Source organism: Pristiophorus japonicus, chromosome 5 (genome assembly GCF_044704955.1).
Source record: "Pristiophorus japonicus isolate sPriJap1 chromosome 5, sPriJap1.hap1, whole genome shotgun sequence".
Lineage (NCBI taxonomy): Eukaryota > Metazoa > Chordata > Chondrichthyes > Pristiophoridae > Pristiophorus > Pristiophorus japonicus.
The window spans coordinates 116,399,532-116,425,611 of record NC_091981.1 but is presented as its reverse complement, the minus strand read 5'-3'; the positions used below and the strand labels follow the sequence as shown (position 1 = coordinate 116,425,611).

The window sequence follows — 26,080 nt, the reverse complement described above, 5'->3', positions numbered from 1 at the left end:
AAATAATAGTATTAAATTGTTCATGTGAAAAGCTTAAAATGTGATTATTAATTTGAATGAAAGAAATGAAAGACGAGTCTAACACATATTAAGTAAAAAGTGTAGTTTTTATAATAAAATGTCAAAAACTATTTAATTACATTTAACCACATTCTTATTTATATTTTGCTATTTTTGTTTATTGATCTGCAGCTTGATGTGTGGCCAGGACTGGCGGCATTTTTGACACTCTGACCTGGTATAGCGGCAATTAGTGGCTCCTTTGATATATGCGGCATCCAATTTGACCTGGCCTAACCTCCCTAGCGGTTCCTTTCATTTTTGAGAGTTGGCTTTTAGCATATTTTGACCATAGTCAAAATCAAAACTTCCTGTTCAACTCTAGGTTCGTTTCTGTCTGGACTCTCTGGAGCTTGGAAATTGGAAGACTCAGTTCGTGTCTGTCTGGGGTTTGGATCATTCAGACGAATAAAGTTTGTCCCCCCAATGGACAAATTCATCATAAGAAAACTGAGCAAGGAGTTATCAATGACAGTGCCACTACAAGTGGCGCTAGTAGGCCTACAACCAACACCAGTACAAGCGGTGCCGAACCAAATCCTAAAAAATCCAAAATTCATCGTCAATATATGGAGGATTATTTGAGTTTCGGTTTTTCATGGACAGAAAAATAATGCCCCATTCCACTGTGTGTTGTGTGCAGCGAAAAACTGTCAAACAGTGCAATGGTTCCCAGTAAATTGAAACGTCATTTTACTACGAAACATGCACATCTTGCAACAAAAGATCAGAGTTATTTTAGGAGATTGATGGCAACGCAATCAAAACAAGTGAAATATTTTGAAAAAAATGTTAAGGTGTCAGATAAAGTTCAAATTGCTTCTTATGAAGTTGCTGAATTAATAGTGCAGAAAATGAAGCCTCATACTATAGCTGAGTTACTTATTTTGCCTGCATGTTGTAAAATTGTCAAAATAATGCTCGGCGATGAAGCGGAACAAGAAATTGCAAAAATTCCGCTGTCTGACGATACAATTCGGAGAAGAATAAATTATATGTCATCTAACATTGAAGAAAATGTAGCCGAGAAACTTACAAACTCGAATTTTGCTTTGCAAATCGACATTAGTGGTAAAGCACAATTATTAGCATTTGTTCGCTTCATTCATGAAAACGAGATATTGAACCAATTTCTGTGCTGTAGAGAACTTCCAGAAAATACTAGCGATCAAGACATATTTGATTTTGTGAATTCATATTTAGAAGACTTGAAAATTTCATGGGACTCATGTGTTGGAATCTGCACGGATGGTGCTCCATCTATGGTGGGATGTGTCAAAGGATTCATTACGCTCGCAAAAAAACATAATCCAAATATATTATTCACCCATTGCTTTTTGCATAGAGAAGCACTTGTTGCAAAGACATTACCGCTAGAATTAAAATCTGTGTTAGATCAAGTTGTTAATATTGTAAATTATATAAAATCAAGACCTTTAAAAACTCGCTTGTTTAAACAGCTCTGCAAAGCCACGGATGCACAGCACGAATGTTTACTTTTGCATACAGAGGTAAGATGGCTTTCAAGGGGAAAAGTCTTATGTCGTGTATTTGAACTTAAAGAAGAATTGCCAGTATTTTTTGAAAGAGAAGGAAACAATACCTTTGGCAAATAGCTTAAGAGTGAAATGTGGTGTGCTAAGTTAGCATATTTGGCAGGTATATTTAATTGTCTTAACAGCGCTAATACCAGTATTCAAGGGCGAAATGAAAACATTCTCAGCTCTACAGACAAGCTATTAGCTTTTCAGAAAAAAAATTCTATCTGGAAAAAGAGAGCAACAGAAAAAAATCTTGAAATGTTCCCTTTGATACCAAATTACAGTATTAAAAAGGTTGCTCCTATCGTGATAGAGCATTTGGCATCACTGGAAGACAACATCAAAAAATATTTTCCATCTTTGGATGTAGAAAAGTATGATTGGGTAAGAAATCCATTTTCTCCAATTTGTACGTCAGATTTTGATTTTACATTGCAAGAAGAAGAAGAATTGACTTCTATTTCTACAGACTTAAAATGAAACATTCAGATATGTCTCTTGATGCATTCTGGATTTCTATTAAAGAAGAATATCCTGCAATATCAAAAAAAGCCTTGATAATTCTGATGCCGTTTTCAACATCATATCTCTGCGAATTAGGATTCTCAACTCTTACGAACATCAAATGCAAATAACAGGAAAAACTTAGCGAACTTGAACACGAAATGAGAGTCGCCTTATCGGTTATAAGCCCTAATATTAGTGACATAAAATTAAAAACGTCAGGCTCAAGTATCACATTAAAATACTAATTAATCTATAATGAATGTGAGGAATTATTATTATAGGTTATTATTTTATTGTTACTTTCAGAATAAAAAATAATTAATAACATACATGTGTACAATGTTGTATATCTTCATATACTGTGATTAATAAAATGTTTTTTAAATTTTCTGAAACTTGCTTTTTTTAACCTGTGTTCACCTTTTAATCCCTTCAAGTGTGCCGCCAAAAATTCTAGTATTCGAAAATGTGCCGCGAACACAAAAAGGTTGAGAACCACTGATCTAACCTGTCTCTTCTCCTCTCCCATAATTGCACGAGACAGTAGCAGTGGTGGTTGTGCAGCATGGAAATACTCAGGAAACAAACATTAAACGGTTATTTACATGGTATATGGAATAAATTCCTTTACTCACTGCAATGGCGATCGCTTCGATTTGGTGGTGAAGAAATCATCATCATCTTCATCCTTTCCACCACTGTCTGAAGGAACAAATTCAGCATCCCTTTCTTCGACACTCGGAGATTCAGATTTCATCTTCAGATCCTCATCATCATCTGCTTCCTCTTCAGAAAAATCAAATGTATACTTCGGCTTTTCAGCTAAGGAAACAAAGTTATATTTAAGTTATATTTATGAATTTATATTACCTGTACATTGAAAATTAACAATTTTTCTGAACTGGCACAAAACCAAGAACCAAAAGAAAGCCTGGGAGAGTAATTTCATCCATCTGTATGATTTTAAAAGAGCAACTTTTGAAATGTTTTCAGTTCAGTAAAGTAGTCTCCTTCCTATTGAAATACATTATTCATAACTCCATTTACATTTGAAGTTGCTCAAATAATATGTTACAAAATATACAGGCAGCATCTGTGGAGAGAGAAACAGAGTTAATGCTTCAGGTCGATGACCTACTGTCAGACTGGCAAAAGTTGGAGCTGTAGCAGGTTTTAAGCAGGTACCAAGGCAGGGAATAAAGTAACTATTTGTACTAACTGCTTTCTGCACATGCGCCTCCCGACTCACCCACCCCCCGGAGCGTAATTTGCACTAACGATTTTCTGCGCATGCGTCCTCCCGACGCCCGAAATCGGAACCGTACGTGGGACCCCGAACACGTTCATTCCCAAGCTGCCAGGCCCTGAGCCTCCGACCGGGCCCCGAGCCACCAGCTGAGCTGCAAGCTGCCGGGCCCTGAGCCTCCGACCGGGCCCCTAGCCTCCTGCTGAGCCTCCGACTGGGCCTCGAGTTACCCGCTGTGCCGCAAGCCGTCGGGCCCCAAGCCTCCGACCGGGCCTCGAGCCACCCGCAGAGCCTCCGACCGGGCCCTGAGCCACCCACTAAGCCACCAGGCTCCGAGCCTACAACCATGCCCCAGCCGGGAGGGGGGAGCGGAGGAGGAAAGAAGAGAGACGGGGTGGGGGGGGGAATCGGAGATGAGAGGGGGAAGTCAGGCTCAGAGACAGGAAGCAAAGGGCGATGGCTGATGGGTATTTTTGTGACTGGAAGGATGTTTCCAGTGGGGTTCCGCAGGGCTCAGTACTAGATCCCTTGCTTTTTGTGGCATACATCAATGATCTATACTTGAATATAGGGGGTATGATTAAGAAGTTTGCAGATGATACTAAAATCGGCTATGTGGTTGACAATGAAGGGGTCAACAACCAGGGAGCATAAATTTAAAGTAATTGGTAGAAGGTTTAGAGGAGATTTGAGGGGAAATTTCTTCACGCAGAGGGTGTGAATGTCTGGAACTCACTGCCTGAAAGGGTGGTCGAGGCAGAAACGCTCATCACATTTAAAAAGTCCTTGGATGTGCACTTGAAGTGCCGTAACCTACAGGATTACGGACCTCAAGCTAGAAAGTAGAATTAGGCTAGATAGCCTCTTGTGGCCGGCACGGACACGATGGGCCAAAATGGCCTCCTTCCGTGCTGTAAACTTCTATGATTCTAAGGGACTTTGGCTGCAGGAAGGATGCACTTACACCAGGGTAAGGAACTTTGGCTGGGAGAGGGTCATGCACTTGCACTGGGATAAGGAACTTTGGCTGGGGGATGTGTCCTGTGTTCAAGATGTGTTCTCTCTGACTTCTGAAGTCAAAACGGATCATGTTACAAAGTGCAAAGTTAGGCTGGGCAGTCCATTTACACATTCCAGAGAAACTTCAGGGTGTGGCTTATCCTTCAAGGGGATGAATCAGCAATAGGTAATGTGATAATGAAGAGCCAATCTGAGAAACGGCTGCCATTCTGTTAGTACAAATAAACACATCTGACAGGGAAAGGGGGGAGGGGAGGAAAGAACAAAAGGGACGCCTGTACTAGGTTGGAAGGCAAGAGTGATTGAATGACAAAAGGGATGATAGTACAAAGCAAAAAGAGATGGTAATGGGACTGTAAAGAAACAAAAGTTGAGTCTAAAAGAGGTATAAATGGGAATGGCAGAAACATAAGTAGCTGCCATGTGAAAAAATAGGGGCAAAGGCTATGGTCTGAAATTGTTGAACTCGATGTTGAGTCCGTAAGGTTGTAAAGTGCCTAATCAAAAGATGAGGTGTTGTTCCTCAAGCTTACATTGAGCTTCGTTGGAACAGTGTAAGAGGACGAGAACAGAAGGGGCAGAATGGAGTGGAGTGGAGAATTAAAGTGACAAGCGACCAGAAGATTGAGGTTACGCTTGCAGGGTGTTCCGCAAAGCGGTCACTCAATCTGTGTTTCGTCTCTTAATATGTAGAGACTGCATTGTGAACAGCGAATACAATATACTAAATTGCAAGTACAAGTAGTAAATCGCTGTTTCACTTGGAAGGAGTGTTTGGGGCCATGGAGGGTGGGAAGGGAGGAGGTAAAAGGGCAGGTGTTGTATCTCCTGTGCTTGCACGGGAAGATGCCTTGCCAAGGATAGGGGGTGTTGGGGGTGATTGAAGAGTGAACCAGGCGGTCGCGGAGTGAACTGTCCCTTCGGAATGCTGAAAGAGAAAGGGAAGATCTGTTTGGTGATGGCTTCATGCAGGAGGAGGAGGAAATGGCAGAGGATAATCCGTTAAATGTGGAGGCTGGTGGGGTAGAAGGTAAGGACAAGGGGAACCCTATCGTGGTTCTGGGAGGAAGGGTAAGGGGTGAGAGCAGAAGTGTGGGAAATAAAACGGACATGGTCGAGGGGCATATAAACCACTGTAGAGGGGAATCCCCGGTTGAGGAAAAAGGTATATCAGAAGCATTAATATGGAAGGTGGCATCGTCAGAACAGATGCGACGGAGACGAAGAAACTGGGAGAATGGAACAGAGTCCTTACAGGAAGTGGGTTGGAGGAAGTGTAGTCCAGGTAACTGTGGGAGTCAGTGGGCTTATAGTGGATATTTGTCGACAGCTTATCCCTCGAAATGGTGAGAGAAGTCAAGGAAAGGAAAGGAAACGTTGATGGACCATGTGAAAGTGAGGAAAGGGTCGAAATTGGATGCAAAGTGAATGAAATTTTCTAATTCAGGACAAGAGCAGGAAACTGCACCGATAGTCATCAATGTATTGGAAAAAGAGGTGAGAGAGGGGACTAGTGTAGGACTGGAACAAAGAATGTTTCACATAACCCACGAAAAGTCAGGCATAACTAGGACCCATGCGGGCTCCCATACAACACCTTTAATTCGGAGGAAGTGAGTGGAGTCAAAGGAGAAGTTATTCAATGTGAGAACAAGTTCAGCCAGGCGGAGGAGGGTGGTGGTGGATGGGGACTGGTTAGGCCTCTGTTCAAGGAAGAAGCGGACACCCTCAGGCCATTCTGGTGGTGGATGGAGTTGTAGAAGGATTGGATGTCCATTGTGAAAAGGAGATGGTTGGGGCCAAGAAACAGTGGAGGGAGTCAGAAGAATCAAAGATGTAGGTGGGAACAGACTGGACAAGGGGTGAAAATAAGAGTCGAGATAGGAAGAAATCAGTTCCGTGGCGCAGGAATGGCAGTCCTGTTGTCAATCTTGGGAAGGGAGTAGAAGCGGTCTGTGCAGGGTTGGGTGTATATGAGGTTGGCGGCCGTGGTTGGAAGATCTCTAGAAATGAGATGAGGTCAGTGACAGTTTTAGAAACAATAACCTGATGTTTGGTAGTGGGGTCATGGTCCGGGGGAGGTAGGAGGAGGTGTCAGAGAGTTGCCATTCAGCCTTCGCAAGGTAGAGGTTGGCTTGCCAAATAACAGCAGCACCACCCTTGTCAGCAGGATTAATGACAATGTTGGGGTTGGATTTGAGAGAACTGAATGCTGCAAGTTCAGAGGGAGGTAGGTTGGAGTAAGTGAGGAATGCAGAGAAATTGTGATGGCCGATGTCATGCGAAAAGAGGGTAAGAGATTGGAGGGACGGGTTCAGGTAGAACGAGAATTCTGAAAACGGGAGAAAGGATCAGCTGTGCGGAGGAAAGTCAAAGAGGTGGGACTGGAGACGAAGGTGACCAAAAAAGTGCTCTGCATTCGAAATTCATTGCGGTGGGGAAGTAAGGTGATGAAACTCAGGCCTTTGCTGAAGACTGGTCATTCGGGGTCTTAGAGGCAAGGTCAGAGGGGATAGAGAAAATATGGCAGGGGGTGAGACTGGAAGAAGGAATGGGGTCAGAGGAAAGTGAATGGGTAAGAAGGTTCCGGAAGAGTTGATGCTTGTGATCCTTGACACCTGAAAGGAAGAAAAATATTTTTTTGTTAAAGCGTCGGATGAGGCGAAGGATGAAATGGAACTGCGGATCTGGACAGCTTTGAGATAGTGAGTCGGTGCTGCTGCGGAGAGGAGAGGGGTCGGGAGTGTGCACGTGGCGGTGCATGGCGTTGGGCATAGATCTCGGGATGCGAATACAAAAGCTAAATACTGCGGATGCTGGAAATCAGAAATAGAAACAGAAAATGCTGGAAATACTCAGCAGCTCAGGCAGCAACTGTGGAGAAAGAGAGTTAACGTTTCAGGTCGATATTTTGTCAGAACTGGAAAAAGTTAGAGATGTAACAGATTTTGAGCAGGTGCAGAGGCAGGGAAAGGGGGAGCAGAGGAAAGAACAAAAGGGAATTTGTGTAATCACTCCTCGTAACTTAATCCTTTAAGTCCGGGTATCATTCTGGTAAAACTACGCTGCACTCCCTTCCAAGGCCAATATATCCTTCCCAAGATGCGATGCTCAGAACTGCTCACAGTATTCCAGGTGTGGTCTAACCAACCAGGGCTTTATATAGTTGCAGCATAACTTTTACCCCCTTGTATTCTAGTTGAAGGCCAGCATTCCATGCGACTTTTTAATTATTTTCTGAACCTGTTCATGACATTTTCATGATCTATGTACCTGGACCCCAAGTCTCTTTGGACCTCCACTGTTTTTAGTCTGGCACCATTTAGAAAGTACCCTGTTCTATTCTTTTTAGACCAAATTGGATGACCTCACATTTGCCTACATTGAAATCCATTTGCCACGGTTTTTCCCATTCACTTAATCTGTTGATATCCCTTTGTAATTTTATGCTTCTATCTACACTGTCACCTATTTTTATGTCATCGGCCAATTTGGATATATGACTTTCTATGCCATCATCTAAGTCATTAATAAATACCGTGAATAGATGAGGCCCCCACACAGATCCCTGCAGGACACCACACCTCCTGCCAATTTGAGAACCTATCCATTATCCCAACTGCCTGTCTCCTGCCACTCAGCCAATTTCCTAACCAGGTCAATAATTTGTCCTCAATTCTGGGACTTTATCAAATCCTTCTGGAAGTCCACATAAATAACATCCATCCATAGACATTACCTGTCCATGACTTTAATCCATTCCTCAAAAAAATTCAATCAGGTTTGTCAGGCATGAGCTACCTTTCACAAATCCAAGCTGGCTCTCTGATCAACTGAAAATTTCAGGTGTTCAGTCACCCTATCCTTAATTATAGACTCTAGCAATTTCCCGACAACAGATGTTAGGCTAACTGGTTTATAATTCCCTGGTTTCCTTCTCTCATCACGTTTAAATAGCGGAGTGACATGCGCAATTTTCCAATCTAAAGGAACGATTCATGAACCGAGAGAACTTGGGAGGATTATAGTTAGAGCATCTGCAATTTGCTCACCTGCTTCATGTAAAACCCTGGGATGGAAACCATCTGGTCCTGGGGATTTATCACTCCTTAGTACCATTATTTTCTTCATTACTGTTATTTTACTTAATTTTATTGAGTTCCTGTCCCTGAATCAGAATTAGTTTCCTTGGCATTTCTGGTATGCTATCCTCTTCTACTGTAAATACTGATGCAAAGTATTCAACATGTCTGCCATTTCCTTATCATAGATAATATCGCCTCTTTCAGTTTTTAAGGGGCCAACATTGCTTCTGACTACTCTTTTTCCTAATATAATCATAAAAGAATTATGTGTTGATTTTGATATCCCTTGTAAGTTTCTTTTCATGCTCCCTTTTTGTAGCTATCTGTTTTGGGACACAGAAACATAGAAAATAGGTGCAGAAGTAGGCCATTCGGCCCTTCGAGCCTGCACCACCATTCAATATGATCATGGCGAATCATTCACCTCAGTACCCCTTTCCTGCTTTCTCTCCATACCACTTGATCCCTTTAGCCGTAAGGGCCATATCTAACTCCCTCCTGAATATATCCAATGAACTGGCAAGGAATTCCACAGGTTAACAACTCTCTGAGTGAAGAAGTTTCTCCTCATCTCAGTCCTAAATGGCCTACCCCTTATCCTTAGACTGTGTCCCCTGGTTTTGGACTTCCCCAAAATCGGGAACATTCTTCCCGCATCTAACCTGTCCAGTCCCATCAGAATCTTATGCGTTTCTATGAGATCCCTTCTCATCCTTCTAAACTCCAGTGTATAAAGGCCCAGTTGATCCAGTCTCTCCTCATATGTCAGTCCAGCCATCCCTGGAATCAGTCTGGTGAACCTTCGCTACACTCCCTCAATAGCAAGAACGTTCTTCCTCAGATTAGGAGACGAAAACCGAACACAATATTCCAGGTGAGGCCTCACCAAGGCCCTGTACAATTGCAGTAAGACCTCCCTGTTCCTATACTCAAATCCCCTAGCTATGAAGGCCAACATGCCATTTGCCTTCTTCACCGCCTGCTGTACCTGCATGCCAACTTTCAATGACTGATGAACCATGACACCCAGGTCTCGTTGCACCTCCCCTTTTCCTAATCTACCACCATTCAAATAATATTCTGCCTTCGTGTTTTTACCACCAAAGTGGATAACCTCACATTTATCCACATTATACTGCATCTGCCATGCATTTGCCCACTCACCTAACCTGTTCAAATCGCCCTGCAGCCTCTTAGCATCCTCCTCACAGCTCACACCACCACCCAGTTTAGTGTCATCTGCAAACTTGGAGATATTACACTCAATTCCTTAATGTCCTCCAAATCATTAATGTATAATATAAAGAGCTGGGGTCCCAGCACTGAGCCCTGCGGCAGTCCACTAGTCACTGCCTGCCATTCCGAAAAGGACCCGTTTATCCCGACTCTCTGCTTCCTGTCTGCCAACCAATTCTCTATCCACGCCAGTACATTACCCCTAATACCATATGCTTTAATTTTGTACACCAATCTCTTATGTGGGATCTTGTCAAAAACTTTTTGAAAGTCCAAATACACCACATCCACTGGTTCTCCTTTGTCCACTCTACCAGTTACATCCTCAAAAAATTCCAGAACATTTGTCAAGCATGATTTCCCTTTCACAAATCCATGCTGACTTGGACTGATCCTGTCACTGCTTTCCAAATACGCTGCTATTTCATCCTTAATAATTTATTCCAACATTTTCCCCACTACTGATGTCAGACTAACCAGTCTATAATTACCCGTTTTCTCTCTCCGTTCTTTTTTAAAAAGTGGTGTTACATTTGCTGCCCTCCAGCATAGGAACTGATCCAGAGTCGATAAGACTTTTGGAAAATGATCACCAATGCATCCACTATTTCTAGGGCCACCTCCTTAAGTACTCTGGGATGCAGACAATCAGGCCCCGGGGATTTATCGGCCTTCAATCCCATCAATTTCCCCAACACAATTTCCCGCCTAATAAGGATATCCTTCAGTTCCTCCTTCTCACTACACCCTCGGTCCCCTAGTACATCCGGAAGGTCATTTGTGTCTTCCTTCGTGAAGACAGAACCAAAGTATTTGTTCAATTGGTCTGCCATTTCTTTGTTCCCCATTATTAATTCACCTGAGTCCGACTGCAAGGGACCTATGTTTGTCTTCACTAATCTTTTTCTCTTCACATATCTATAGAAGCTTTTGCAGTCAGTTTTTATGTTTCCGGCAAGCTTCCTCTCGTACTCTATTTCCCCCCATCTAATTAAACCCTTTGTCCTCCTCTGCTGAATTCTAAATTTCTCCCAGTCCTCAGGTTTCCTGCTTATTCTGGCCAACTTATATGCCTCTTCCTTGGATCTAACACTATCCTTAATTTCCCTTGTTAGCCACGGTTGAGCCATCTTCCCTGTTTTATTTTTACTCCAGACAGGGGTGTACAACTGATGAAGTTCATCCATGTGATCTATAAATGTTTGCCATTGCCTATCCACTGTCAACCCTTTAAGTATCATTTGCCAGTCTATTCTAGCCAATTTGCGTCTCATGCCGTCGAAGTTAGCTTTCCGTAAGTTTATGACCCTAGTTTCTGAATTAACTGTGTCACTCTCCATCTTAATAAAGAATTCTACCATATTATGGTCACTCTTCCCCAAGTGGGCCTCGCACAACAAGATTGCTAATTAGTCCCTTCTCATTACACATCACCCAGTCTAGGATAGCCAGCTCTCTAGTTGGTTCCTTGACATATTGGTCAAGAAAACCATCGCTAATACACTCCAGGAAATCCTCCTCCATCGCATTGCTACCAGTTTGGTTAGCCCAATCTGTATGTTAATTAAAGTTGCCCATGATAACTGCTGTACCTTTATTGCACACACGCCTTATTTCTTGTTTGATGCTGTCCCCAACCTCACTACTACTGTTTGGTGGCCTGTGCACAACTCCCACCAGCGTTTACTGCCCTTTGGTATTCCGCAGCTCCAGCCATACCGATTCCACATCATCCAAGCCAATGTCTTTCCTTACTATTGCATTAATTTCCTCTTTAACCAGCAACGCCACCCCACCTCCTTTTCCTTTATGTCTATCCTTCCTAAATGTTGAATACCCCTGAATGTTGAGTTCCCAGCCTTGGTCACCCTGGAGCCATGTCTCTGTGATGTCAATTACATCATATCCATTAACTGCTATCTGCGGTTAATTCGTCCACCTTATTCCGAATACTCCTCGCATTGAGGCACAGAGCCTTCAGGCTTGTCTTTTTAACACACCTTGCCCCTTTAGAATTTTGCTGTAATGTGGCCATTTTTGTTTTTTTGCCTTGGGATTCTCTGCCCTCCACTTTTACTATTCTCCTTTCTATCTTTTGCCTCTGTCTCCCTCTTGTTTCCCTTTGCCTCCTTGCAGACCGTCCGGTTTGTACTGGTCCTGCCTCCCCCAGAACCGGTTCCAATGCCCCAAGAAGTTGAATCCCTCCCTTCTGCACCACTGCTCAAGCCACGTATTCATCCGAGCACTCCTGCGATTCCTACTCTGACTAGCATGTGGCACTGGTAGCAATCCTGAGATTACTACTTTTGAGGTCCTACTTTTTAATTTAGTTTCTAGCTCCCTAAATTCGTCTCGTAGGACCTCATCCCGTTTTTTACCTATATGCACCACGACAACTGGCTGTTCACCCTCCCTTTTCAGAATGTCCTGCATCCGCTCAGAGACATCCTTGACCCTTGCACCAGGGAGGCAACATACCATCCTGGAGTCTCGGTTGCGGCCGCAGAAACGCCTACCTATTCCCCTTACAATTGAATCCCCTATTACTATCGCTCTCCCACACTTTTTGCTGCCCTCCTGTGCAGCAGAGCCACCCACGGTGCCATGAACTTGGCTGCTGCTGCCCTCCCCTGATGAGTCATCCCCCTCAACAGTACCCAAAGCGGTATATCTGTTTTACAGGGAGATGACCGCAGGGGACCCCTGCACTACCTTCCTTCCACTGCTCTTCCTGTTGGTCACCCATTTACTATCTGGCTGTGTACCCTTTACCTGCGGCGAGACCAACTCACTAAACGTGCTATTCACGTCATTCTCAGCATCGTGCATGCTCCAGAGCGAATCCACCCACAGCTCTAGTGCCGCAATGCGGTCCGTCAGGAGCTGGAGGCGGATACACTTCCAGCACACGTAGTCGTCAGGGACACCGGAAGCATCCCTGACTTCCCACATGGTACAGGAGGAGCATAACATGTGTCCGAGCTCTCCTGCCATGACTTAACCGTTAGATTAACTTAAATTGGCAACAACAATGCTAAATGTTACTTATTGATAAAGAAGGACAAAGAAAAGCTACTTACCAATCACCAGCCAATCACTTACCCCCTTGACTGTGATGTCACCTTTTGATTTCTTTCTACTTCTTTATTGCCTTCTCCCTGCAGCTGCACAAGTACGCCTTTTGTAGGCCTCTCCGACCCCGGACTCTCGCCTCAGTGACGCAACTCCCGACTCCTGATCTCGCGGCCTTTTGTAGGCCTCAACGACCCCAAGACTCTCGCCTCAGCGACGCACCTCCCGACTCCTGATCTCGCGGCCTTTTGTTGGCCTCTCCGACCCCGGACTCTCGCCTCAGTGACCCTTTGCTGTTCTTTGTATCTTTCCCATTCGCCAGCATGCGTGTTATTTTTTGCATTTTTGTATGCTTTTTCTTTTAGTTTTATGCTGTCCTTTACCTCTTTAGTCGTCCATGGCTGTTTTTCTTTTGGCAAGCAGAGCTCTTGCCCCTCAGGGATACTAACAGGTTCTGTATCACCTTAAATTATTTTTTTAACATGTCCCACTGATTATCTGTTGTTTTATCCATTAACAGATTTGCCCAGTTTACTGTGGACAATCTGGGTCTCCTCCCTTTGAAGTCGGCCTACCCCAAATCAAGAACGTTTCATGTTTCTCCCTTTCAAACACTACATTGAACTCATGTTATGATCGCTATTGGATAAATGTTCACGCAGTGGCGGTTAACTAAATCTGGCTGATTCCGAAATCTAATCTGGCATTTTTTTTCGTTCATGGGACATAGGTATCGCTGCAAGGTCAGCATTTATTGCCAATCCCGAATTGCCCTCGAGAAGGTGGTGGTGAGCTGTCGCCTTGAACCGCTGCAGTCCGTGTGGTGAAGGTACTCCCACAGTGCTATCAGAGAGGGAGTTCCAGGATTTTGACCCAGCAACAATGAAGGAACGGCAAAATACTTCCAAGTCAAGATGGTGTATGACTTGGAGAGGAAAATGGAGGTGGTGGTGTTGCCATGCGTCTGCTGCCCTTGTCCTTCTAGGTGGTAGAGGTTGAGGGTTTGGGAGGTGCTGCCGATGAAGCCTTGGCGAGTTGCTGCAGTGCATCGTGTAGATGGTACACACTGCAGCCACGGTATGTCGGTGATGGAGGGAGTGAATGTTTAAGGTGGTGGATGGGGTGCCAATCAAGCGGGCTGTTTTGTTCTGGATGGTGTCTAGCTTCTTGAATGTTGTTGGAGCTGCACTCATCCAGGTAAGTGGAGAGTATATTCCATCATACTCCTGACTTGTGCCTTGTAGATGGTGGAAAGGCTTTGGGGAGTCAGGAGGTGAGACACTTGCCGCGGAATACCCAGCCTCTGACCTGCTCTTGTTGCCACAGTATTTATGTGGCTGGTCCAGTTAAGTTTCTGGTCAATGGTGAGCCCCAGGATATTGATGGTTGGGGATTCGGCAATGGTAATGCTGTTGAATGTCAAGGGGCTGTGGTTAGACTCTCACTTATTGGAGATAGTCATTGCCTGGCACGTGTGTGGCACAAATGTTAATTGCCACTTATCAGCCCACGCCTGAATGTTGCCTGGGATTTGCTGCAGGCAGGAATGGACTGTTCCATTATCTGAGGAGTTGCGAATGGCACTGAACACTGTGCAGTCATCAACAAACATCCCCACTTCTGACCTTAACATTGATGGAACAGCTGAAGACTTCCCTGCCCGCTCCCCATAACCCTTTACTCCCTTATCGCTCAAAAATCTGTCTATCTCTGCCTTAAATATATTCAATGATCCAGCCTCCACAGCCCTCTGGGCAGAGAATTCCACAGATTTACAATCCTCTGAAGAAATTCCTCCTCATCTCAGTTTTAAATGGGCGGCCCCTTATTCTAAGACTATGTCCCCTAGTTTTAGTTTCCCCTATGAGTGGAAATATCCTCTCTGCAGCCACCTTGTCGAGCCCCCTCATTATCTTATATATTTCAATAAGATCACTTGAACTCCAATGTGTACAGGCCAACCTATCTTGATAAGTCAACCTCATCTCCGGAATCAAGCTAGTGAATCTTCTCTGAATAGCCTCCAATGCAAGTATATACTTCCTTAAATACGGAGACCAAAACTGTATGCAGTACTCTAGGTGTGGCCTTACCAATACCCTGTACAGTTGTAGCAGGACTTCTCTGCTTTTATACTCTATCCCCCTTGCAATAAAGGCCAACATTCCATTTGCCTTCCTGATTATTGCTGTACCTGTATACTAACTTTTTGTGTTTCATGCACAAGGACCTCCAGGTCCCTCTGTACTGCAGCACTTTGCAATTTTTCTCCATTTAAATTATAATTTGCTTTTTTATTTTTTGTGCCAAAGTGGATAACCTCACGTTTTTCCACATTATATTCCATCTGCCAAATTTCTGCCCACTCACTTAGCCTGTCTATCCCTTTGCAGATTTTGTGTGTCCTCCTCACAATTTGCTTTCCCACCCATCTTTGTATCATAAGCGAACTTGGTCCCTTCATCCAAGTCATTAATATAGATTGTAAATCATTGATGACCCAGCACCGATCCCTGCGGCACCCCACTAGTCAGTTTGCCAACCGGAAAAATGACCCATTTATCCCGACTCTCTGTTTTCTGTTAGTTAGCCAATCCTCTATCCATGCTAAGATATTACCCCCAACCCTGTGAACTTTTATCTTGTGCAGTAACCTTTTATGTGGCACTTATTGAATGCCTTCTGGAAATCCAAATACACCACATCCACTGGTTCCCCCTTATCCACCCTGCTCGTTACATCCTCAAAGAACTCCAGCAAATTTGTCAACATGATTTCCCTTTCATAAAACCATGCTGACTCTGCTTGATTGAATTATGTTTTTCCTAATGTCGCGCTACTGCTTCCTTAATAATCGACTACAGGGTTTTCCCAAAGACAGATGTTAGGCCAACTGGTCTATAGTTTCCTGCTATTTGTCTGCCTCCTTTTTTACATTTGTAGTTTTCCAATCCGCTGTGACCGCCCCAGAATCCAGGGAATTTTGGTAGATTACAATCAATGCGTCTTCTATCTCTGCAGCCACCTCTTTTAAGACTCTTGGATGTAAGTTATCAGGTCCAGGGGACTTGCCCGCCTTTAGTCCCATTATTTTACCGAGTACTACTTCATTAGTGATAGTAATTGTATTAAGTTCCTCCCTCCCTATAGCCCCTTGATTATCCACTATTGGGATGTTTTTAGTGTCTTCTACCATGAAGACCGATACAAACTATTTGTTCAACGTCTCTGCAATTTCTCTGTTCGCCATTATTAATTCTCCAGTCTTATCCTCTAGGGGACCAACATTTACTTTTGCCACTCTTTTTCCTTTTTATGTACCTGTAGAAACTCTTAGTATCTGTTTTTATATTTCGTGCTAGTTTACTTTCAGAATCCATCTTCCATCTCTGTCATTTTTTTAGTCGTTCTTTGCTGGCTTTTAAAAGTTTCCCAATCCTTTGGCATCCCACTAGTCCTGGCCACATTGTATGCCCTTATTTTCAATTTTATACCATCCTTTATTTCCTTAGTTAGCCATGGATGATTATCTCTTCCCTTAGTCTTTCCTCCTCATTGGCATAAATTTTTGTTCAGTGTTATGAAATATCTCCTTAAATGTCTGTCACTGCTCATCAACCCTCCTATACTTTTTAATCTATTTTCCCAGTCCACTTTAGCCAACTCTGCCCTCAAACCTTTGTAGTCTCCTTTATTTAAGCTTAGGATACTGGTTTGAGATCCAACTTTCTCACCCTCCCACTGAATTTGAAATTCAACCATGTTATGGTCATTCATTCCTAGAGGATTCTTTACTAAGAGAACATTTATTAATCCTGTCTCATTACACAGTACTATTTAAGATAGCCTGCTCCCTAGTTGGTTCCGCAACGTACTGTTCAAGGAAACTATCCCGGATACACTCCATGAACTCTTCCTCAAGGCTATCCTGGCCAATTTGTTTAGTCCAATCAATATGAAAGTTAAAATTGCCCACGATTATTGCCATTCCTTTATTACAAGCCTCCATTATTTCTTGATTTATATTCCGTCCAACAGTGTTAAATTAAATTTTTAACAGCAGACTTTTGAAGAACTCTTATTATTTAAATGGAGAAAAATTGCAAAGTGCTACAGTACAGCGGGACTTGGGGGTACTTGTGCATGAAACACAATAAATTAGTATGCAGGTACAGCAAGTGATCAGGAAGGCCAATGGAATCTTGGCCTTTATTGCAAAGGGGATGGAGTATAAAAGCAGGGAAGTCTTGCTACAGTTATACAGGGTATTGGTGAGGCCACATCTGGAATACTGCGTGCAGTTTTGGTTTCCATATTTACGAAAGGATATACTTGCTTTGGAGGCAGTTCAGAGAAGGTTCACTAGGTTGATTCCGGGGATGAGAGGGTTGACTTATGAGGAAAGGTTGAGTAGGTTGGGCCTGTACTCATTGGAATCCAGAAGAATGAGAGTTGATCTTATCAAAACATATAAGATTATGACAGGGCTTGACAAGGTGCATGCAGAGAGGATGTTTCCACTGATAGGGGAGACTAGAACTAGAGGGTATAATCTTAGAATAAGGGGCCGCCTATTTAAAACTAAGATGAGGAGGAATTTCTTCTCTCAGAGGATTGTAAATCTGTGGAATTCGCTGCCGCAGAGAGCTTTAGAAGCTGAACATTGAATAATTTAAGACAGAAATAGACAGTTTCTTAAACGAAAAGGGAATAAGGGGTTATGGGGAGCGGGCAGGGAAGTGGACCTGAGTCCATGATCGGATCAACCATGATCGTATTAAATGGCGGAGCAGGCTCGAGGGGCCGTATGGCCTACTCCTGCTCCTATTTCTTATGTTCTTCGTGAGAATATGCTGTCAAGCCATTTCAAAGCAGACTTCCAAATTTTGCACATCATTTTTATCAATGTACAAAATTTAAGGAAATGCAGCTTTGTTTTTTTCCTGAGATTGTTACAACTGTTATTATTTTATTTTCAAAGTACCTCCGATACCATTTGACTGATGGGGGAGATTTGATGCATCTCAGTGGAAGCAGTTTTCTCTCCAATAACCACTGCCACTTTCTACTGCCTCTCCACGTTGTCAATGGTGGCACGCAGGAGTGCGCTTTGGAGCGGTGAGCATTGGATGGCGATTGACATCACGCTCTTACTAATTAAAATATTTTGAGAGCACATGCAACACTGCAGACCTGCCAAAAATGGCAGCTGCAGCGGGACACGCTGGAACTAATGCGGCCTTTTTATCAACAAAATGGCCCTTAATGGCCTGCGTCAATACCTCTAATTTGTAGGCCTATGTAATTTTATGTATTCTCTCTCTTGTCCGGTCCCGTCTCTCCCCCCACCCTCCCTCCCCCAACATTATCTTTTAAGACTTTTGGCACAGCTGTGAATCCCTAGCAGTATCCTTGCTAACAATAAGATAATTGATAAACAAAAATATCCATTACCGGATTGCCATGTTTACGACTACACGGTCATGTAAATTATTATTTTTCTTTTATCACCAAATTCAGTTATGCAGATATCAGTTTATATCATGTAGTAAATCAACTGAAAACTGGTTAGGTAAACAAAATTGTTTTTCAATTAGTTTTTTGTGCTCAAGTGAGAGATTCAAATTCAAGTAATAAAAAAATATGATGGAAATATATTGAATCTCCCTCAACATCAGAAAGAGAAAAAAAATGAGGACAGTTAAGGTTTCACGTGAAGATCCTGTCTGTTTTGATCTCTATCCAAGAAGTTGGCATCTTTTCACTTACTGAGTTACCTGCTGTGTGTTTCCAGCAATTTGATAATTCAAATTCAGTTTTTCTTTTTATCTCTATGGCAAGTCAATACAAGGGATGGGAACACATTTTTCACCCATCACCATCATCAAATGTGTCATCTATAGTGTGGGTGAGAAGCAGAGCAAAGCTACTTCTACAATTCTCAACGACATACATTAACTCCAGCTTGCGAAGAACATCCTCCTACCTATCAAGGATTCTTGTGGCTACTGTTTTGGGCTGTAGACCTGTCCCCATTAGGAATTGGGCTCAGGCTACCAAGGTTAATCTTGCATAGAAATCTTTACATCCAGCAGAGAGAGACTTTCATTTTTGTATGAAATCCTATATATTAGGAAGTTAATGTTATGAATTACCTGCAGCTCTACGAGGTGTAATTTCTCTTGGAATAAATGTCAAGTCAGGTTCTTCCAGGTCATTATCTGACTTGGATTCTGAATCAGACCAGGGGTTCTTTTTCTTTCCTTTCTTGACACTGGATTTGGGAGTCTGCGGTGTTTTCCTTGCTCTGGTACCTGAAAACCAAACACAGAAATGTCATAGGGGACTGTATTTTGTAATCTCTCACAATTATGTTTGCATTCTAGACATACAAAATTTATCATGTTTATCCTAATGATACCTGTACAATTTTTAATGCATGTAATCAGGAGATTTATATAGTAATACAAGATGGTGAGATGCTTATACAGCTTTTCACAGATGCTCTGTGTATTGACACAAAATATCCATACATGCTGTAACTGCAATTCTTTTATATTTCATCACAGACTAAATTGAATATTTTCAATAGCAAACAGCCTGTGCAATTGTTTTCACACTAGGGTTTTTTGGTGTGAGGGGGGAGGGGAAGAGGAGGGAGGAGAGAAAGAAGTCACAATCTGTTAAAATTGACTTAGATCAGTAATTTCAGTTCCAATTCAAACCTTGTTGAGATACAAATCAGATTTCACCCTTCAAATATAAATTCCTAACGGTCACAAAATATTACTCAGAAATTACAAAAGGGGTGTGCCAATGAACACAAGGTAAACTTGATTACTGCACAAGATGACAACTTGAAGGGCAGTATTTTTGATTTATATAACAACTTGGAACTTAAGAGATTGTACTGTACAAGCTTAATGTTAAGACACTACCAGAGCAGGATGCTATTCACATCATCACTGGGTAGAAATATATGGTTTCATTAACAGTTTGCCGCAACAACACTGCTTCAATATCACAGCTGACCAGGTTAAGCTAGTGGCCCCATGATAAACAAAAAGTCAAACAGCTCTGTGGTACATTAAATCTATTGCAACCTACAAATATTTCTCTAAATAAAGAACCAATGCCTCAAGCATTATTAACTTAAATGTTTTTAAAATAGTACGATTTTAATTTAGGATGAAAATGTATGGTAAAAATAAGCATATTCTTCAAATTTTAATCATTTTTATTATGGTAGTCAACATTACATTAAATTTAGAATTGTTTTGACATAATCTAGGAATTGACTTGGCATAACTATTACAGGCTACATTTAAGTAAATGTTGGATCTGTTTGAATGTGTTAATGGACACTGGTTGATTCTCGCTCTGGTTAATATAGTTTCAGGTCTATTGGATAAAGTGAACATCCTAATTAGTGTTAACACACCAGGTTCCTTTTTTTCTTTCTTCAGTCGTGGAGTTTTGACTTTGGGCTCACTTGTGTTCAATACTTCTTCTCCATTTCCTTCTATTGCTGCCCCAACGTCTTCATCAAATTCCAGCTTTATTGCATCTGCATCACCCTGCAAATAATAATTGCAAAAGTGAACAACTGAACAGACCATTAATGATGCAAAGATTATTTTCTTTAAAAAAAAGGTACTCTATCAAATTTTTAGAAGTTTCAAAAAAGGAACAATAATTTGCTTTTATTTCTTCAATGCAAGAGTTAATCAAGTACAGCCAGCTAGGATTTGTTAAAGACAAACTGTGTTTCGACAAATTTAATAGAAATTTTGAAGTGATCGATTTTATAGATATGATTTTATCAATACAGGAAATGCTGTAGATGAGTTGCATTTGGGTGTTTAGAAGACATTTAACAAGGTGTTGTAGATACAATTTTTTAGATAGAGGGCACGCTGCAGACAAGTTGTATATGAGTTTCCAGAAGATATTTGATAAGGTATTCGAAAAATTCGAGTGTATAAAAAGAAATATAGCAGCATATATATATATATATATAAAATCATTTGGACTTGGGAATAGGGAACACAGTCTTGAAATTTGGCGATGACATAAAAGTCGGGAGTTTGGCAAACAGCGTGGAGGACAGACAGTTTGTGGAATGGACAGAAAGCTATCAGATGCAATTTAGTGTGGATACATGGGATGAGAGGGGTAAAAAAGGATGGGGGGGGGAAGGCTTACACTTAATGGAAATAAAGGTGCAGAAGAACATAGAAACATAGAAAATAGGTGCAGGAGTAGGCCATTTGGCCCTTCGAGCCTGCACCACCATTCAATATCATGGCTGATCATTCCCTCAGTACCCCGTTTCTGCTTTCTCTCCATACCCCTTGATCCCTTTAGCCATAAGGGCCATATCTAACTCCGTCTTGAATATTTCCAATGAACTGGAATCAACAACTCCCTGCGGGAGAGAATTCCACAGGTTAACAACTCTCTGAGTGAAGAAGTTTCTCCTTATCTCGGTCCTAAATGGCCTACCCCTTATCCTAAGACTATATCCCCTGGTTCTGGACTTCCCCAACATCGGGAACATTCTTCCTGCATCTAATCTGTCCAGTCCCGTCAGAATTTTATATATTTCTATGAGATCCTCTCTCATCCTTCTAAACTCCAGTGAATTCAGGCCCAGTTGATCCAGTCTCTTCTCATATGTCAGTCCTGCCATCCTGGGAATTAGTCTGGTGAACCTTCGCTGCATTCCCTCAATAGCAAGAACGTCCTTCCTCAGATTAGGAGACCAAAATTGAACACAATATTCCAGGTGAGGCCTCACCAAGGCCCTGTACAACTGCAGTAAAACCTCCCTGCTCCTATACTCAAATCCCCTAGCTATGAAGGCCAACATACCATTTGCCTTCTTCACCGCCTGCTGTACCTGCATGCCAACTTTCAATGAATGATGTACCATGACACCCAGGTCTCGTTGCACCTCCCCTTTTCCTAATCTGCCACCATTGAGATAATATTCTGCCTTCGTGTTTTTGCCCCCAAAGTGGATAACTCTGCCATGCATTTGCCCACTCACCTAACCTGTCCAAGTCACCCTGTAGCCTCTTAGCATCCTCCTCACAGCTCACACCGCCACCCAGCTTAGTGTCATCTGCAAACTTGGAGATATTACACTCGATTCCTTCCTCTAAATCATTGATGTATATTGTAAATAGCTGAGGTCCCAGCACTGAGCCCTGCGGCACCCCACTAGTCACAGCCTGCCATTCTGAAAAGGACCCGTTTATCACGACTCTCTGCTTCCTGTCTGCCAACCAGTTCTTTATCCACTTCAGTACATTACCCCCAATACCATGTGCTTTAATTTTGCACACCAATCTCTTGCGTGGGACCTTGTCAAAAGCCTTTTGAAAGTCCAAATACACCACATCCACTGGTTCTCCCTTGTTCACTCTACTAGTTACATCCTCAAAAAATTTCTGAAGATTTGTCAAGCATGATTTCCCTTTCATAAATCCATGCTGACTTGGACCGATCCTGTCACTGCTTTCCAAATGCGCTGCTATTTCATCTTTAATAATTGATTCCAACATTTTCCCCACTACTGATGTCAGGCTAACCGGTCTATAATTACCCGTTTTCTCTCTCCCTCTTTTTTAAAAAGTGGCCTTACATTAGTTACCCTTCAGTCCATAGGAACCGATCCAGAGTCGATAGGCTGTTGGAAAATGATCACCAATGCATCCACTATTTCTGGGCCACTTCCTTAAGTACTCTGGGATGCAGACTATCAGGCCCTGGGGATTTATCGGCCTTTAATCCCATCAATTTCCCTAACACAATTTCCCGCCTAATAAGGATTTCCTTCAGTACCTCCTTCTCACTCGACCCTCAGTCTTCTAGCATTTCCGGAAGGTTATTTGTGTCTTCCTTCGTGAAGACAGAACCAAATTATTTGTTCAACTGGTCTGCCATTTCTTTGTTTCCCAATATAAATTCACCTAATTCTGACCCAGCCAAGGGTTTAAATACATAATTTCCAGAACGTGCAAGTGCAGGCAAGGTGCAGCAATAACAAAAAGGCAGGTGGAATTTGGGGTTTTATAGAAAGGACCAGAGTACAAGATAAATTGGTACATGGCATTGGTTAAGCCAGAGGTTCCTAAACATTTTTGGCTGAGTCCCCCTTCAGAGACTCATGTCCCATGCACAGCCCCTCTTTCCATGAAACAGTATTTTTGCTTAATTAATGCTTGTGTAGATGTAGCTGGTAGACCAGAATACTTCAGCTGTTTTAATTGTACACTCGTACACTTTTGAGTTTTAAGATGAAGTCCAATCATATCTTTAGAACTTACTTGCTGGGAAGTTCCTTGAACCAGCTCCTGCTTTGCCAGCATTACTTTGCCAGAAGGAAACCCAATTTGCGCATTTAAACGGGGGTTTCCACCACAATTCTGCTGAAATAACACCAGCAAAGCACGAGATCAGAGGAATTTTTCAGCCATTATGATAGTGTAAGCAATTCCACTGAAATTAAAACTGTGGGCCTCTCCTGGCTTCAGGTGGGAGTTGCAGCATGAACAATTGTCTGTACAATTGGGAACTAAAATGGGTCTGTGGTCAGATTACTTGGAGAAGTAATGGATAGTTAGGCTGCTTTGGAGGAATTAAAATATAAATTAATTTTTTTTCTGCGGATATAATTATCAACTTATTTTGCAATTTAAGATGACGCGAAGCAAGCAGCAACACAAAATCCAAGCAGGGAAAAATAAGTTCCAGAAATGGTGCAACGCACTGGGAAATAAAGTAATTTTTGAGATTCAGACAAGTTTTTAAAAAGGACTATTTATCTATATCCTTTAAACATCACAGGGGACCAAGGGCTTGAGGACTTTGATGAAGGGACAAAGATAACAACCTATCTGCAGACTTGCAGAACTAGGGGCAAAGCAGAGTTGGTGGGCTCACAAGCACTGCTGAAGAAATTTATGCACACAGAATTGAGAAGTACTATGAAATATGAAATTATCTGTAAGCTGGAACTGTTTGCTGGGATTGTACGAGTTGTGAAGAGAGCCTGAGTTTTGAGGAGTGCAGAGATGGAAATCAGCCCGAGTGTTGAGGGAAGAGCTACATCGCCACCAATGGAGAATTACAGGTATGACCTGTTAGCGAGTTATAGCTGGCATTCGCCGCACATCCCCTTTCCCCAGTTTGGGAACCTCTGGGTCAAGGCATAATTAAGAGTACCTTGTGGAATTTATGGCAGTCTTTGTACTGCACTTTTTTGACAGACATGTGTCTGTCAAGCCCCACCCCCCCATTGCCGCATCTGTCAAGCCCCGCCCCCTCCCCGGTCCCAAATCATTCCCTCTACGTGGTGCCGAGAAGCAGGACTTGAGGTCCAAGACTCCGCTGAGGCCCCGACTCTCTTCGTCCACTCAGGCCCCAGCACCGAGAGTGATGGCTGTGGGGCTGAGAGAGCCCATGGGTGGCCGAGGCGAACAGAGAACTGGCGGAGGGGCCGAGACAGAGAGAGGGGCTGGGGGGAGAGAGAGAGAGAGAGAGAGGCTGGAGGGAGAGAGAGGTGCTTGGGGGGAGAGATAGAGAGAGGCTGGGCGAAGGAGAGAGAGACTGAAGGAGGGAGAGAGAAAGAATCTGGGGAGAGAGAGAGAGAGACGCTGGGGGGGGGGAGAGAGAGCACAGCTGGGGGAGAGAGAGAGCATGGCTGGGGAAGAAAGAGGAGCTGGGGAGGGAGAGAGGGGCTGGGGGAGGTAGGGAGAGAGATAGAGAGAGAGAGGCTGGAGGAGAGAGAGAGAGAGGCTGGGGGGGAGAGAGAGAGAGAGAGAGAGAGAGAGAGAGAGAGAGAGAGACTGGTGGAGAGAGAGAAGTGCTGGGGGAGAGAGAGAGAGGCTGGGGGAGAGAGAAAGAGAGAGAGGCTGCGGGAGAGAGAGAGAGGGAGAGGAGAGAGAGAGATGGAGAGAGAGCGAGACAGAGACTTTGCAGAGAGTGTGTCTGGGGGAAGAGAGAGAGAGGGGCTGGGGAAGAGAGAGGCTGGGGGAAGAGAGAGAGGGCCTGAGGGGAGAGAGAGGCTGCGGGAGAAAGAGAGGGGGGTTAGGGGAGGGAGTGAGAGAGGCTGGGGGAGGGAAAGAGAGAGGCTAAGGGAGGGGAAGAGAGTGGCTGGGAGAGGGAGAGAGAGTGGCTGGGAGAGGGAGAGAGAGAGGCTGGGGAGGGAGAGAGAGAGAGGCTGAGGGGAGAGAGAGAGAGAGAGAGGCTTAGGGGAGAGGGCGAGAAAGAGAGAGAGGCTGGGGGGAGAGAGAGAGAGAGACTGGGGGATACAGGAGAGAAAGATAGAGACTGAGGGGTGGGGGAAGAGAGAGAGAGAGTAGATAGGGGGGAGAGAGAGAGAGAGATAGTGCAAGAGAGGCTGGGGGGGGGGAAAGAGAGCGGCTGTGGGGAGAGGGAGAGAGAGAGAGGCTGGGGGAGAGAGAGAGGGGGAGAGAGATGTGGAGAGAGAGACTGGGCGGGGAAGATAGCGAGAGAGAGAGAGAGAAAGAGAGAGTGAGGGGCTGTGGGGGGGGAGAGAGAGAGAGAGAGAGAGAGAGGGGGAAGCACTGGGGGGAGAGAGAGGGGGAGGCTTGGGGGAGAGAGAGGGTGGGGGGAGTGAAAGAGAGGGAGAGATGCTGGGGGGACAGAGAGGAATTGGGGTGAGTGAGAGAGGTGCTGGGGGAGAGAGAGGGTGGTGGGGGGAAGAGAGAGAGGGTGGGGGGGGGAAGAGAGAGAGAGAGGGTGGGGGGGGGGAGAAAGAGAGAGAGGGTGGTGGGAGAGAGAGAGAGAGAGAGAGAGAGAGAGAGAGAGAGGCTGGGGGGAGAGAGAAGGGCTGGGGCAGGGAGAGAGAGCGAGACTGGGGAAGAGAGAGAGCGACTGGGGGAGAGAGAGAGTGACTGGGGGAGAGAGAGAGCGACTGGGGGAGAGAGAGAGTGACTGGGGGAGAGAGAAGAGAGCGACTAAGGGAGAGAGAAGAGAGCGACTGGGGGAGAGAGAAGAGAGCGACTGGGGAGAGAGAAGAGAGCGACTGGGGGAGAGAGAGAGAGCGACTGGGGAAGAGAGAGAGCGACTGGAGGAGAGAGCGACTGGGGGAGAGAGAGAGAGCGACTGGGGGAGAGAGAGAGAGCGACTGGGGGAGAGAGAGAGAGCGACTGGGGGAGAGAGAGAGCGCGACTGGGGGAGAGAAAGAGAGCGACTGGGGGAGAGAGAGCGCGACTGGGGGAGAGAGAGAGCGACTGGGAGAGAGAGAGCGACTGGGGAAGAGAGAGAGCGACTGGGGAAGA

General features: G+C 43.9%; 1 protein-coding gene across 1 annotated transcript in view; it reads right to left on the bottom strand.

Moving 5' to 3' along the window:
* The window catches only part of LOC139264103 (DNA topoisomerase 2-beta-like), a 146,290-nt gene that overhangs the window by 75,329 nt on the left and 44,881 nt on the right, over nt 1–26,080 (bottom strand). The window contains exons 21-23 of the mRNA XM_070880192.1: nt 20,209–20,344; nt 18,923–19,081; nt 2,744–2,930 (exon numbers count right to left, since the gene is read on the bottom strand). Of these exons, the coding sequence (XP_070736293.1) occupies nt 2,744–2,930; nt 18,923–19,081; nt 20,209–20,344 (482 nt within the window). The remainder of the gene's footprint in view (nt 1–2,743; nt 2,931–18,922; nt 19,082–20,208; nt 20,345–26,080) is intronic.